Raw genomic sequence first — 15733 nt, forward strand, 5'->3', positions numbered from 1 at the left:
AACCAGGCTTTTGGCTAGCAGGCACAATGGCACTTTGGACACTGAATTGGACCATATGATGATTGTTATGATAATGGAAACGGCTATGATTGTATCACTAATGTTATTGTTTTATTCTATTGTGTTTTTATGGTTTTATATTGTTGTTATGTTGTGATATTGTGGCATCGAATGTTGCCAGTGTTAGCCACTCTGAGTCCCTCCTTAAGAAGGGTGGGGTAGAAATATTGTAAATAAATAAATAAACAGTCCTCGACCTTGTTGAGAACAGAGTTTAACTTGGCAGAAGACTATATCTTGGATTCATGGAAGCAATGTCTTCTGGTGTGGGAACTACCAAGAACTTAACAGAGCCAACAGCAGAAAAAAAAATATGGATATTCTGGGAACCGTTCTAGAACGGATCAGGACTGAAATAATGGCTGAACACCTACAATCAATTCTGGTTTGCTGTCCATTTGAGTGAAAAATGATGGACATGCTGCTACAATCCTAGATAATATATTAAATGCCATTCCTTTAAAACTTTTCCTATTTGGAAAAAAATATATGAATAATATGGCTTTCCAGACGCCAGAAACCCTAGCCAGAATAAACAATGATAAGCAATGTTGGGAGATGAAGTCCAACAACACGTGAAAGGCTGCATGACTTGATTTAGAAGATAATGACCTACCATTGACTTGTTTGCAAATCCCCAGATGGCGGCTGCTACTTCAAGGGCAAAAATCAAGAGAAGAAAAGTAAAAAACTGGGGGGAAGAGAGAGAAACACAGAAAGAAAGATTTAAATCAGGTTACTGTTCAAACCACTTGCATTTGACAAATTTATTCTAAAAGACAGGGCAGCAATATCAACCTACCACAGACGGATAGGCCCAGAGCTAAAACCAATGCCAACTAGCACTTTGTTAAGTGAGTATGCACGCAAAGGATAATGATGATAGTCCAAATATCACATCCCAGCTATAATAATAATATGCAATAATAATAATTACTATTTGAAACACAACAAGATGAGTTCACAGCAAACAAGATCACTCTGCTGGCTGTTGTATTGGATCACAGGTCTGACACTTCCCAAGTGTCTAGTACTGTGTGATGTATCGGTAAATGATGTGTGCAGATCCCACGAGGGTGGCCTTTTGCAGTTGGCAGATGGTAATTTTGTCAGCAACTATGGTGTTTAAGTGCAGACCAAGGTCTTTAGGCACTGCACCCAGTGTGCCGATCACCATTGGGACCACCTTGGCTGGCTAGTGCCAGTCTTTGCAGTTCAATCTTTAAATCCTCACATCGTGTCAGCTTTTCCAGTTGTTTCTCTTCAATCCTGCTGTTGCCTGGGATTGCAACATCGATGAACCATACTTTGTCTTTTAATACAATCGTGAAGTCAGGAGTATTGTGCTCCAAAACTCTGTCAGTCTGAATTTGGAAGTCCCTATTATTATTATTATTATTATTATTATTGATACAAAAGCACAGTATGTCACAGCAAACGAGATCTATATGCTGGATTTCGTATCACAAAATCACAAGTCGAACACTTCCCAAGTATCTAGGACTGTGTGTTGTATTTTCGATGTGTGATGATGATGCATGCAGATCCAAGTAAGGTGGCCTTTTGCAGTTGACAGATTGTGATTTTGTCAATGTTTATTGTTTCCAAATGCCGGCTGAGATCTTTTGGCATGGCACCCAGTGTGCCAATGACCACTGGGACCACCTGTACTGGTTTATGCCAGAGCCTTTGCAATTCAATTTGGAGGTCTTGATAGTGGCTGAGTTTTTCTTGTTGTTTTTCCTCAATGCCACTTACACCTGGAATGGCAACATCAGTAATCCAGACTTTTTTCTTTTCCACAATCGTGATGTCTGGTGTATTGTGTTCCAAAACTTTGTCAGTCTGGATTCGAAAGTCCCATAGTATTTTTGCATGTTCATTTTCCACAACCTTTGCAGGTTTATGATCCCACCAATTCTTTACTGCTCTCAGGTGGTACTTGTGACATAAATTCCAGTTAATTATCTGGGCCACAGAGTTGTGCCTCTGTTTGTATTCCGTCTGTGCAATTTTCTTGCAACACCTGAGGATATGGTCCATGGTTTCATCAGCTTCCTTGCACAGTCTACATTTTGGGTCATCCGCTGATTTTTCGATCCAGGCCTTAATTGCATTGGTTCTGATGGCTTGCTCCTGGGCTGCAAGAATCAGGCCTTCTGACTCCTTCTTTATTATTATTATTATTATTATTATTATTATTTCTTACCCACCTCTTCTTGTGGCTCAAGGCAAGTTACAGCACGGTTAAAAAACACATAAACATTGTCAAAATTCTATAAATACATATATATGTATTTACATATTCTATAAATACATATATTATTATAAAAGACACATATTAAAACGTATTTCTATAAAATGTATACTAAAATACACAGAACAGAAATTAAAACACAGTACACGACTTAAAATTTATGATTCAAACTGGCTGGGTAGGCCTACCAGAAGAGGTCGGTCTCCAGATGTGTTTTAAATTCTGACCACTTATTTAAATGTTGGAGCTCTTCTGGCAGGTCATTCCAGAGTTTGGGGGTGTGTGCGAAAGGTCCTCTATAAGGTAGGCTTCATTTACTAAGATGGGATAGCGAGTGCCATCTCTTGTCCCCAGGCCGCTTGAACACAGAATTGCTATGTAAATAGTTGTGGCTGAACCATCCCAATTGTATATATGGGAGTAAAGGTGTGGTTTGCTTTCAATTCTGGGAAAAAAATCAGAGCAACTCACAACTTTGGTTAAGGCAGCTCAAGACTACGTTAAGCAGATTTGGCCTGTTTTAACGTGGATTAGCTCTATGTTTTGCATAGTCACCATGGAGCTGCTTCATTGTAGTAGGCACTGTCAATGCTCAGTGTACATGTGCCTCTTGTCAGAATCACTACCTTATGATATGATGTGCAGATTGCAGGATGACAACATTATGTTGAGTGTTGTACCCAGTGAGTGGTCAGTGGCCCATGAACGAAAATGGAGACACCCAACTGCCCACTGTAAACTGTTTGCATATAGTCTGTCAATAACTATCTGCAGATAAAATCACTTGTATGAGTTCTGATTTTGACTCTGCAGCTGATATACGTAAGTCCAGGGGAAGGGCTACTCTTCAATTTGTGCAGTGGAAGGATATGATCAGGAGTCTTGGAAAAGTCAGAGCTTCCATAGGTATCTTAGACTGGAATTCTTCCTAAAAGAGGCTGGGCTGTTGTGGGATTGACTGAGTAGGTAAATAGAAAGCTTCTTTACAGTAAGACAAGGTTTCAGTGTACCTAACAAAGGGCAGATGTTTCACAGGCTACATTACAACAGCTATTAAAACATAGGCTACAATTCACTGCAAGAATGTTGGAATGTAATCAAGCAGCAGCCATAATCCGAAAGATAAATCCTGGAAAACTACTGCTGAGCATTACAACCATTAACACATTTTGAAAGAATCTGCAGGCCTGTACATCAGGGAATGTTTATTTACTATGGTATCAAAGGGATTATCTGTGCCTTTCCTCAAGTCTCATGCTTTTCCAAGGAGGCTCTTCTACAAAGTAGTTACAATACATTTTCAGTGATGGTGTACCTATTAGGCTTGGCTGATCCAAAAAAAAAATATGGTTCAAAACTTGTTTCAGATGTAGGGGCGCTGGTGGTACAATTCTAAAGTCAATTCCAATTTTCACAGAAAAAAATGTTCAAAACTTTTCAAAACTTCCAAGGCTTCCGAATGCTTTCTTTAATAGTTTGAAAGTGTTATTTCCTGTTTCATTGGGTGGTCTTTACTTTGAAAGTAGTTGTTTTACTTCAGAAGCGGGGAAAAGCAAGCAGAGGAAATTCCTTCCTTCTCTCGTTTCAAATTGGATTCCCTGGCTTTAAAACTGGATTCTCTGGCTTTAAAACTGGCTTCTCTGGCTTGAGCCGAGGCCAGGAAATTCCTTCCTTTTCTGGTTTAAAACTGACTTCTCTGGCTTGAGCCGAGGCCAGGGACCAGAAGTGGGAAAAAGCAAGCGGAGGAAATTCCTTCCTTCTCTGGTTTAAAACTGGCCTCTCTGGCTTGAGCCAAGGCCAGGAAATTCCTTCCTTCTCTGGTTTAAAACTGGCTTCTCTGGCTTGAGCTGAGGCCAGGGACCAGAAGTGGAGAAAAGCAAGCGGAGGAAATTCCTTCCTTCTCTGGTTTAAAACTTTCTTCTCTGGCTTCAAAACTGGCTTCTCTGGCTTGAGCCAAGACCAGGAAATTCCTTCCTTCTCTGGTTTAAAACTTTCTTCTCTGGCTTCAAAACTGGCTTCTCTGGCTTGAGCCAAGACCAGGAAATTCCTTCCTTCTCTGGTTTAAAACTGGCTTCTCTGGCTTCAAAACTGGCTTCTCTGGCTTGAGCCAAGACCAGGAAATTCCTTCCTTCTCTGGTTTAAAACTTTCTTCTCTGGCTTCAAAACTGGCTTCTCTGGCTTGAGCCAAGACCAGGAAATTCCTTCCTTCTCTGGTTTAAAACTTTCTTCTCTGGCTTCAAAACTGGCTTCTCTGGCTTGAGCCAAGACCAGGAAATTCCTTCCTTCTCTGGTTTAAAACTTTCTTCTCTGGCTTCAAAACTGGCTTCTCTGGCTTGAGCCAAGACCAGGAAATTCCTTCCTTCTCTGGTTTAAAACTGGCTTCTCTGGCTTGAGCCGAGGCCAGGAAGACCCTTCCATCTCTGGTTTAAAACTGGCTTCTCTGGCTTGAGCCGAGGCCAGGAAGACCCTTCCATCTCTGGTTTAAAACTGGCTTCTCTGGCTTGAGTCGAGGTCAGGGACTAGAAACGGGGAAAAGCTGAATAATTTCCGACTCATTTTATGAATCGTAAGAAAAATGGCGGAAAAAGCTTCGGAGGGGCAAAGAGACTTCTGGTTTTCTTAAAAACTTCAAAATCGCTTCAAAAACATAATTTTTCTGACTTTATTTCAAATTATGAAGATTCCGACGGTACCTAACCATGCCTAGTACCTATGATTAAAACCTCAGATTATTGTTTGAAAAGCTTTCTTTCCACCGTAAATACAGATAGAAATAATTCTCTTCAGGGAGATTTTGGTTTGGCCAGAATTTAATGTATATTGGCTTCTACATTCAGCTGGAAACCAATTCATTAAGTGTCATTGCTAGGTATTATTTTGGTGACGTCTTATTACTGTTAACTGCAATGAGCACAGCTTGTTGAAAAGGGGAGTTATGATAGTTTAAATTCAACTCTTAATCTCAATGTGAGTAGATCCATCAAATCAATACACATTTAATAGATCAACACTAACAAACAGTCCATTGATTCAATGGGTATACTCTGGTTGGAATCCACTATTTGAGTTTGGAGCAATATGAAAATAAATATTTACTTTCACACATTTAGTATGTTACAGAAGGAGGAGGAAGACAAGTAGTTGGCTATGGAAAATTGAAGCAGGGTGAGGATGAAAGTGGAGCCAGAGCAAGCAGGCAAAAGATGAGAAATCAGCAACCTCTTGAACGGTGGAGAGTGGGGAAATTCATCTGAATGGTGAGCAAAAAACATCAGTAGTGTTGAGAAATATTTGGTTGAACTGGCTGTTGATTTTTTTGTGTGTGTGTTTTGCCTGGCTTTTCTGGCTCCACTTTGTCACCTGCAGCTGGTCTGCTGATGCCGAAAATTAAGGGGGTGGATCAGCAGCAAAGCAAAGCTGGAGACGCCAGACAATAGACAGGAAAAAATGAGCAAATGTTTCAGGTAAATATTCTTTAGCATAAGCTCCTCACCCCACCCCGCACCCTTGATCATTTTACAGCTCTACAGAAACTTCAAGCTTAGTCACTCAGGATCATTACTTACCAAACCAAGCATGCATTGGGACTCTTGTATTGCTCCACAGCACCCCAAGAAACCAACAAGCATTATGAGAGCACCAGCTCCAATTAGAATGTAAACTCCTGAGGAAGGGTTTAAAAAGAAAACAGAATTATCCGTTGTTACCCTCTACTACGTAAACTTCATGTTTCATCATACTGAGCAATATGAACGCCAATATACACTGCCTCCAGTATCCTGGCTGTTGCTGTCATCGAAACATAGAGTTGGAAGACACCTCGTGAGCCACCTAGTCCAACCCTCTGCCAAGAAGCAGGAAAATCGCATTCAAAACACCCCTGACAGATGGCCATCCAGCCTCTGCTTAAAAGCCTCCAAAGAAGGAGTGTTCACCACACTCCGGGGCAGGGAGTTCCACTGCTGAACAGCTCTCACAGTTAGGAAGTTCTTCCTAATGTTCAGGTGGAATCACATTCATCAGCTTTCCTGCAGAATCTTAATGAAGCCTTACATACTACGTTCAAAGTTTTCTTTTGAACTAGGTTTAAAAAGTCATCAAACCCTTTGTTTTGTTTTGGTGCAATGTTCCAACATCGAGAAGCCCACAGAACATTTCATGACCTACCAGTATAAAATGTTGTATCATTTTCTTCATGATCAAAAATATCTTTTGTCCGCGAATCAAACCGAAGCCATAGTCCAATTGCCAGAACAGCTGTTCCTGCAAGCTGCGGAGAGATGACAACACCAGAAATGTTAGTTTTGCCCTCTGAGTGCTTTCATTTAAAGTACACAGAATTATGTTATTTTTCTTCAGTCCTCAGTAATTGTAGAGCAATTGGAGAGATGGTGGTAAGGTATAAATAAAGTATTATTATTATTATTATTATTTTCAATACTATTATGTGGCTTCCAAGGGAGACACAAAAAAGATACATCCCTGTGGATAAGGGGCTTGAATATCCATGAGGAGATAGAGCCATGCAATACTGATGTGTTAAATTTGGAAATAAGAAAATGCTACCCCATTTTGTCCATAAATTTCTTAATTTGGGTTGTTGTAGGTTTTTTTGGGGTTATATGGCCATGTTCTAGAGGCATTTTCTCCTGATGTTTCACCTGCATCTATGGCAAGCATCCTCAGAGGTAGTGAGGTCTGTTGGAACTAGGAAAAAAGGTTTATATATCTGTGGAATGACCAGGGTGGGGCAAAGAACTCTTGTCTGTTGGAGCTAGGTGTGAATGTTTCAACTGACCACCTTGATTAGCATTTGATGGCCTGGCAGTGCCTGTGGCAATCTTTTGTTGAGAGGTGATTAGATGTCCTTGTTTGTTTCCAGTGATTCCGGCCATGAAAGCCTTCGACAATACATTAATCTCTTAATTTACTGCATCACTGTGCAAATGCTATTATTAAAGCTTGTAAAATTTTGGATACACGCTACAGAGCCACGGAGGGTAGAGATGCAAATATTAGCTTAATCCCTTCTAGCATCAATTTCATGTAATTGGGATATTCAGATATTCATTCTGAAAAATGTGAAAAATGGTGGATCTAGAGGAAATGTCAAGTTGTTTGCTACTAATCAATCCAAACAACACAACCCAAAAACACATCAAATTAAAATAAATCTTTTGAGAAAGCACCAAGGGCAATATAAACAACGACTGATTCTAGAATAGAAAACATGACTTTCTTCATATTCCTTCCTTGTGCAAAAGACCTTCATGACAACACACCAAAAAATCAACAGTAAAACCTGACATCACTAAGCAGTTTAAGATGCACTATGGTCTCTATACGTGGTTGCGTTTGTTCAATGTGACTGAACATCAATAGAGAAGGTTTGCTTTTTGAATAAAAACACTCAGAGCTGCCTTTCAATAGCATATTTTCCTAAATCATGAAAATATTTTTTAAAGTCTCTAGTTTTCCAAGGGAAGTTGTGATATGTCCCTTCAAGCATTGTACACAACTTTGTAGAGATATCTCAAAAACTCCATGCGACTCTTAAAATTAAGCATTTTAAGAGAACAATATATGGTACTGTCAAATCTTCCTCAGTAATATCATCTGAAGACCTTGGGAGTTTCTTCATTTTGCATATATTGTGCCTTGCATGCTTCCCAATACATCTGATCCAGAATTAGTCACACTTTGAAAAAATCAATTGAAATAACATGACTTAAAGTTATTCAGGGGCCACGGTGGCATAGTGGGTTAAACTGCTAAACTTCAAAAATTGCTGACCAGAAGGTCGTCAGTTTGAATCTGCGAGATGGGGTGAGCTCCCATTGTTAGCCCCAGCTTCTGCTAACCTAACAGTTCGAAAACATGCAAATGTGAGATCAAGAGGTACCACTTTGGTGGGAAGATAACGGTGCTCTATGCAGTCATGCCGGCCACATGACCTAGGAGGTGTTTAAAGACAACGCTGGGTCTTTGGCTAGGAAATGGAGATGATCACTACCCTTGAGTCATACTCAACAAGACAATGTCATGGGGAAACCTTTCCCTTCTAAAGTTATTCATGCAACTAGCTTATTTTTTTGTTAGTTTTCAGTGGGTGCATTCTGAGACTGGATTGTAAGTGGAGGACTGTGTAGTTATCATCCATTATGTAATGTCAAAGAGGGCTGTCACAAACATCTGAGTGCAATAAGGTCTGTAAGGGGCTCTAAACAGATTGTGTACTTAAAAGTGACCACCCCCAATTGGGAACTCTAATTTATGAGTTCAGGTGAATCAAGCCATGATAGGCAATCCGAGGACCCTGATGTTTAATGCATGAAGATCTCACAGAGAACCATGGAGTAAATAAGTAGTGGATCTTGCATGCACTCCCTAGGCTACCTCACTTTTAATGTTCAATCTGAGAAGTTGTTGGGAAATTAATGATACCTTGGGAAGTCTGACTTGGCCATGGTGGTCCATGCTTTTGTTACATCCCGTTTAGATTACTGCAACGCTCTCTACATGGGGTTGCCTCTGAAGACTGCCTGGAAGCTTCAATTAGTCCAATGTGCGGCAGCCAGATTACTAACGGGAACGGGGTACAGGGAGCATACTACTCCTCTGTTGCGCCAGCTCCACTGGCTGCCAGTCAGCTTCCGAGCACAATTCAAAGTGCTGGTCTTAACCTATAAAGCCCTAAACGACTCCAGCCCAATTTACCTGTCCGAATGTATCCTCCCCTATGAGCCATCAAGATTACTAAGATCGTTTGGAGGGGCCCTGCTCTCGATCCCACCGGCCTCACAGGCGCGGCTGGTGGGGACGAGAAACAGGGCCTTCTCGGTGGTGGCCCCTCGACTCTGGAACTCCCTTCCACTGGAGATCAGAACTGCCCCTTCGATCGTAACGTTCAGGAAACAGGTGAAAACCTGGCTTTGGGGATTGGCATTCAACGAATGAGCCATGATCCTGTGATATGGATGGATGACGACGAATAATGACTTTGATGACGACTGACCACTGTAATCATATGATTGTATTTTTGCCATTTTAATTGTTTCAATGTTTTAATGTTTTAGTGTGATTTAGAAATATGATGTTTTAATGACGGTCTGTAATATTGATGTTGGAAACCGGCCCGAGTCCCTCGAATGGAGGTAAGAAGACCGGAATACAAAACTACCAAATAAATAAATAAATAAATGATAAACGAAATGTAATCAATTCAACATACTACTGTATATAAATGCTAATCACTAGAAAGTTAGAATAAACATTAAGATAGGAGGAAAATGCTTTTAAAGAAACATAAATATTGCAACACAGGCCTATTTAACTGTTTAGTAGATGGCCATTAACCTACTAGAGTGGTGGAAAGAGGCAATATGGGTTGGAGAATGAGATGGGGAGCACAAGATGTGGGGCACACAAGTATCACATTTTCTTATTAATCCTGTGGAGCTTCAGTGGATAGTAACACCATCTATGAATAGTTTTAAATGTGTTTTCTGTAATGTACACTGGTACTGATTTGCAAGGTAAGTTTCCCCAAATTTGTTTTTATCTATTTTTATTACCAATTCCCAAGCAGTTCCTGTTCCTTTATAGTTGCGAAATTAGCCGCTTGTATTATTTGATATATTTTTGAAGCTTGTCCTTTTGTATTGTTTAGAGCAGCTATGGGCAAACTTTTGCATGGGCAAACCTGGCCCTCCAGGTGCTTTGGACTTCTACTCCCAGAAATCCTAGCCAGTTTACTGGCTGTTAGGAATTGAAGTCCAAAACACCCAGAGGGCTGAAGTTTGCCCATGCCTGGTTGACAGAGGTCTTTTGTTTTTGAAAACAAATCTGGTTTTAAGCTTGTATATGGGATAGAGGTGGCTTTGACCTTGGCAGATGACCTATGCCGGGAACTAGACACGGGGTGTTCGGTCCTATTCATTCCGGTAGACCTCTCAGCAGTGACATATGCCTTAGTTACATTCTAATTGCATGACTAACAGGTTCTGCCTAGGGCTTCCGTGAAGAAGGAAATTTCACTTTGTCCAAAGGATTGCAGCAAGATTGGTAACTGGAGCTGACTACAGCGAGGGAATAATTTCTCCCTGTATAGCAGGGGTCCTCAAACTTTTTAAACAGAGGGCCAGGTCACCGTCCCTCAAACTGCTGGAGGGCCGGATTATAATTTGAAAAAAACATAATGAATTCCTATGCACACTGCACATATCTTATTTGTAGCACAAAAAACAATTTAAAACAATACAATAATTAAAATGAAGAACAATTTTAACAAATATAAACTTATTAGTATTTCAGTGGGAAGTGTGGACCTGCTTTTGGCTGTTTTGTGTGTGTGTCAGTAGCGCCTTGAGAAACTGCATGTCGCTTGTGGTGTGAGAGAATTGGCTGTCTGCAAGGACATTGCCCAGGCTGGTGAGATAAGATTGTTGTTGTTGTGTGCTTTCAAGTCATTTCAGACTTGGGATGACCCTGAGCGAGGGCTGGGTAAATGACCTTGGAGGGCCATATAATAATAATAATAATAATAATAATAATAATAATAATACTTTATTTATACCCTGCCACCATCTCCCCAAGGTACTCGGAGTGGCTTACATAAGGCCAAGCCAAGCAACACATCAAAAAAAAACACAGTAATAAAACAACAAGCAATAAACAAAAATAAACAATACAGTTAATATAACTCACAGGTAAACAATAACACACAAGAGTTTAAAAATCTATGGCTGGGCCAGATGCAACAGTTAAACCTTTAAAAATAAATGCTGGACAGGAACAGAGGATGTATCTAGTAGGAGGGTTTTAAACCAAAAGTAGAGAACAAGACAGGGTAATTGAAGTGCTTCTCAGGGTATTTTGCAGGGGATTGTTTCCTTTATTCAGGGAAGGTGCACTGGAACAGCCACATTTTCAGGCTCCTCCTAAAGACTGCTAATGTGGAGGCTTGTCTGATATCCTTGGGGAGTGAGTTCCAGAGTTGGGCGGCAACCATGAAGGCCCTCTCCCTTGTCCCCACTAATCGCGCCTGTGAGGGAGGTGGGGGCGAGAGCAGGGCCTCCCCAGATGAACAAAGAGATCGTGTGGGTTCGTACACAGAAATGTGGTCATGCAGGTAGCTGAGTCCCAAACCGTTCAGGGCTTTGTAGGTCAGAACCTGTACTTTGAATTGGGACCGGAAAATGAACGGCAGCCAATGTAGCTCTTTAAACAGGGGAGTTGACTGCTCCCTGTAAGTTGCCCCAGTAAGTAGCCTGGCTGCCACCCGTTGGACCAATTGAAATTTCTGAGCCATCTTCAAGGGCAGCCCCACATAGAGTGCATTACATAGAGTGCATTACAGTGGAGGTGACTAAGGCGTGGACCACCCTGGCCAGATCCGACTCTACGAGGTACATGCCCTCATATCTGGCCCTCAGGCCCAATTCTATCATTGGTGGGGTTCAGAATGCTTTGATTGTAGGTGAACTATAAATCCCAGTATCTACAACTCCCAAATGTCAAGGTCTATTTCTCCCAAACTCCATCTGTGTTCATATTTGGGCATATGGGTTATTCGTGCCAAGTTTGGTCCAGATCATTCATTGTTTGAGCCCACAGTGCTCTCTGGATGTAGGTGAACTACAACTCCCAAACTCAAGGTCAATGCCCACCAACCCTTCTAGTGTTTTCTGTTAGTCATGGGAGTCCTCTGTGCCTCATTTGGTTCAATTCCATCATTGGTGGAGTTTGGAATGCCCTTTGATGGTAGGTTAACTATAAATCCCAACAACTCCAACTCCCAAATGACAAAATCAATTTTTAGTGATGATCACTCCTTGGGTTAGTAGGTGTCTTGTGGCCAAATTTGGTGGCAATTCGTTCAGTGGTTTTTGAGTTATGTGAATCCCACAAACGAACATGACATTTTTATTTATATAGACTAGCTGTACCCGCCACGCTTTGCTGTGGCCAACCTTTCCTCTTTCTCTCCTTCCTTCACTCCCTCTTTCCTTCCTTCCTTCCTTCCCGTCTTTCCTTCTATTCTTCCTTCCTTCTCTATCTCTTTCCTTCCTTCCCCCTTTTTCTTTCTCTTCTACTGTCTCTCTTTTCTTCCTTCTCTCTTTCCTTCTTTCCTTCCCCCCCTCTTTCTACATCTTCCCCCCTTCCTTCGCTCCCGCTTTCCTCCTTCTTTCCTCATCTCCTTCCTTCCTTCTCTAACTTTCCTTCCTTCCCCCTTTTTCTTTCCCTCCCTCTTTCTCTCCTTTCTCTGACTCTTTCCTTCTTTCCTTCTCTCTTTGCTTCAGTGCTTCCTTCTCCCTTTCTTTCTTTCTTTCTTTCCTTCCTTCCTTCCTTCCTTTCTTTTTTTTCCTCCCCTTCCCTCCCTCTTTCTTCCGTATTTTTCTGTATTGTCATTTAGTTTGTTATCATTTAGCTTTTTGGGGCTTTTAAAGTCGCTTCTTCTGTGCTTTTCAGTGTTTTTATGAGTGAAGGACATACAATGGCCTGTTAGGTGTCTTGTGTCCAAATTTGGTGTCAATTCCCCCAGTGGTTTTTGAGTTCTGTTAATCCCACAAACGAACATTACATTTTTATATATATAGATTTAACTTGGACTTTCCCTAGACTTTGCCAAATGTGCTTTAAAGGCCTGCTTTGTGCTGCAACAGGGTTTGGCAGTGTGTATTTTGTAGCCATTGCTGTTTGAAGCTGGTTAACTTCAAACCGGATTACACGATAAGTGAACATGTGCTCTCAATGTACGTGGCTGATTTCAGCAGAGTTCTCTGAAGCCCTTACTCTACATTTGTGTGGAGTTGAAACATCCTTTAGATGTTCTTTGCCTCTGGCAAGAAGACTCCTTGAGCTGGAAAAAACACGTCAATGCATGTGTCACCCACCCAGCAGGTTATTCCTGAAAGTTGCAGATAGAGGGAAGAGAGTTAATTTGTCTCCTGAGAAGGAACAGAACGACTCTTGGGGAATCTTACCAAGCGAATGTCATCACCATTGTGGGAAAACTTTGCATCCCTTTCATTATAAGACATGATCATTGCCAAAATCCACTCACCTGGGGCTTGCTGCTGCCCCGTCTCAATCTCACTCCTCTGGATATTCTTGGAGGCAGAAGTACAATTTACAAACCAGTCTCTCATGGGAACTCACCATCTTAACACCCATGAAAAGCTCTCCTTACAGAGGTTCTCAACCTTCCTCATGCCACGACCCCTTAATACAGTTCCTCATGTTGTAGTGACACCCAACCATAAAACTACTTTCATTGTTACTTCATAACTGTAATTTTGCTACTGTTATGAATCACAATGTAAATATCTGATATGCAGGATCTATTTTCATTCACTGGACCAAACTGGGCACAAATATCTGATACGCCCAAATCTGAATACTGGTGGGGTTGTGGGGGGGGGGGGGGGTATTGAGTTTGTCATTTGGGAGTTGTAGTTGCTGGGATTTGTAGTTCACCTACAATCAGAGAACATTCCAGCTCATCCCCTGTTTGGGTATCAGCCAGCACGTCAATGACTTAAATCTGGAAATAGTTTTCTAAGATCTACAGAGACACTCACTGGAACACCTCAGCAAGCGAGAGTCCAAAAGTGGCAGGCTCAAACCCAGAACCTCAATCAATGGCTGATACCAAATGGGAGACTCCCCCCCCCCCCCCCCCCCGGGCACACAGAGGACTGGGTGGGTGACTTGGAAGGCGCTGAACAGACTGCGCTCTGGCACCACGAGATGCAGAGCCAACCTTCAGAAATGGGGCTACAAAGTGGAATCCTCGACATGAGAGTGTGGAGAGGAGAAAACCACTGACCACCTGCTGCAACCTGAGCCCAGCCACATGCACAATGGAGGACCTCCTTGCAACAACACCAGAAGCACTCTAAGTGGCCAGATACTGGTCAAAGGACATTTAATCAACTACCAAACTCACACATTTTGTATTTTGTCTGTTTGTTTGCTTTGTTCTGTTAGAAATGTAATATAATTGACTGGTTGCCCTGGCACGATAAACAAATAAATAAATAAGAGAGCATTCTGAACTTCACCAATGATGAAATTGAACCAAACTTGGCACACAGAACTCCCATGACCAACAGGAGGGTTTGGTGGGCATTGTCCTTGAGTTTGGGAGTTGTAGTTCACCTACATCCAGAGATCACTGTGGATTCAAACAATGAGGGATCTGGACCAAACTTGGCTCAATATGCCCAAATGTGAACACTGGTGGAGTTTGGGGAAAATAGACCTTGACCTTTGGGAGTTGTAGTTACTAGGATTTATAGTTCACCTACAATCAAAGAGTATTCTGAACTCCACCAACGATAGCATTGGGCCAAACTTGGCACACAGAACCTCCATGAACAACAGAAAATACTGTTTTCTGATGGTCTTTGGTGACCCCTCTGACGCCCCCTCGCGACCCCTCCAAGGGTCCCGAACCCCAGGTTGAGAAACGCTGCCTTAGAATCATAGAGTTGGAAGAGACGTCATGGGTCATCCAGTCCAACCCCCACCCAAGAAGCAGGAAAATTGCAATCAAAGCACGGCCATCTAGCCTCTGTTTAAAAGTTTCCAAAGAAGGAGCTTCTACCACACTCCGGGGCAGAGTTCCACTGCTGAACAGCTCTCACAGTCAGGAAGTTCTTCCTAATGTTCAGGTGGAATCTCCTTTTCTGTAGTTTGAAGCCATTGCCTACCTGCGTGACCGCATTTCTGTGTACGAACCCACACAATCTCTTCAATCATCTGGAGAAGTCCTACTCGCGCTCCCACCTGCATCGTAAACGCGATTGGTGGGGACGAGAGAGAGGGCCTTCTCGGTGGTGGCCCCTCGACTCTGGAACTCACTCCCTAAGGACATCAGGCATGCCCCATCTTTGGTAGTCTTCAGGAGGAGCTTGAAAACGTGGTTGTTCCAGTGTGCCGTCCAAGAATAATGAACCCTTAGCACCATGTCCCACAAAGCACTTTATATTGATCTAGGACTGCTTGTATTTCTCCATCAATGCCCCATCTTCTGCATCTTGTCCATGCCTAGCATTATTTTTTAAACTTTAATTACTTTTGGCCCAGCCATAGTTTTAATTGTGCACTGTATTGTTTAATGTTTATGCTATTTGTGTATGTGTTTTATTTTTAATTGCTTTGTATTGTACCTGTTATTGCTTGTATTGCTTTTATTGTTTGTATTGCGGGCTCGGCCTCATGTAAGCCGCACCTTACATCTCATGTAAGGGAGATGGTAGCAGGGTATAAATAAAGTTTTATTATATTTATTATTATTATTATTGCTCCATGTCCTAGGGCCCTTCCATACAGCCCTATATCCCACAATATGAAGGAAGAAAATCCCACAATATCTGCTTTGAATTGGGTTATCTGAGTCCACTTTCAGAT

At 41.8% G+C, this 15733-nt stretch overlaps 1 protein-coding gene across 1 annotated transcript in view; it reads right to left on the minus strand.

Annotated features, from left to right (window-relative positions):
• Positions 1–15733, minus strand: part of CD9 (CD9 molecule) — a 37599-nt gene that overhangs the window by 14071 nt on the left and 7795 nt on the right. The window contains exons 2-4 of the mRNA XM_067468938.1: positions 6485–6587; positions 5884–5981; positions 677–751 (exon numbers count right to left, since the gene is read on the minus strand). Of these exons, the coding sequence (XP_067325039.1) occupies positions 677–751; positions 5884–5981; positions 6485–6587 (276 nt within the window). The remainder of the gene's footprint in view (positions 1–676; positions 752–5883; positions 5982–6484; positions 6588–15733) is intronic.

This window comes from Anolis sagrei, chromosome 5 (assembly GCF_037176765.1).
Source record: "Anolis sagrei isolate rAnoSag1 chromosome 5, rAnoSag1.mat, whole genome shotgun sequence".
NCBI classification, from domain to species: Eukaryota; Metazoa; Chordata; class Lepidosauria; order Squamata; family Dactyloidae; genus Anolis; species Anolis sagrei.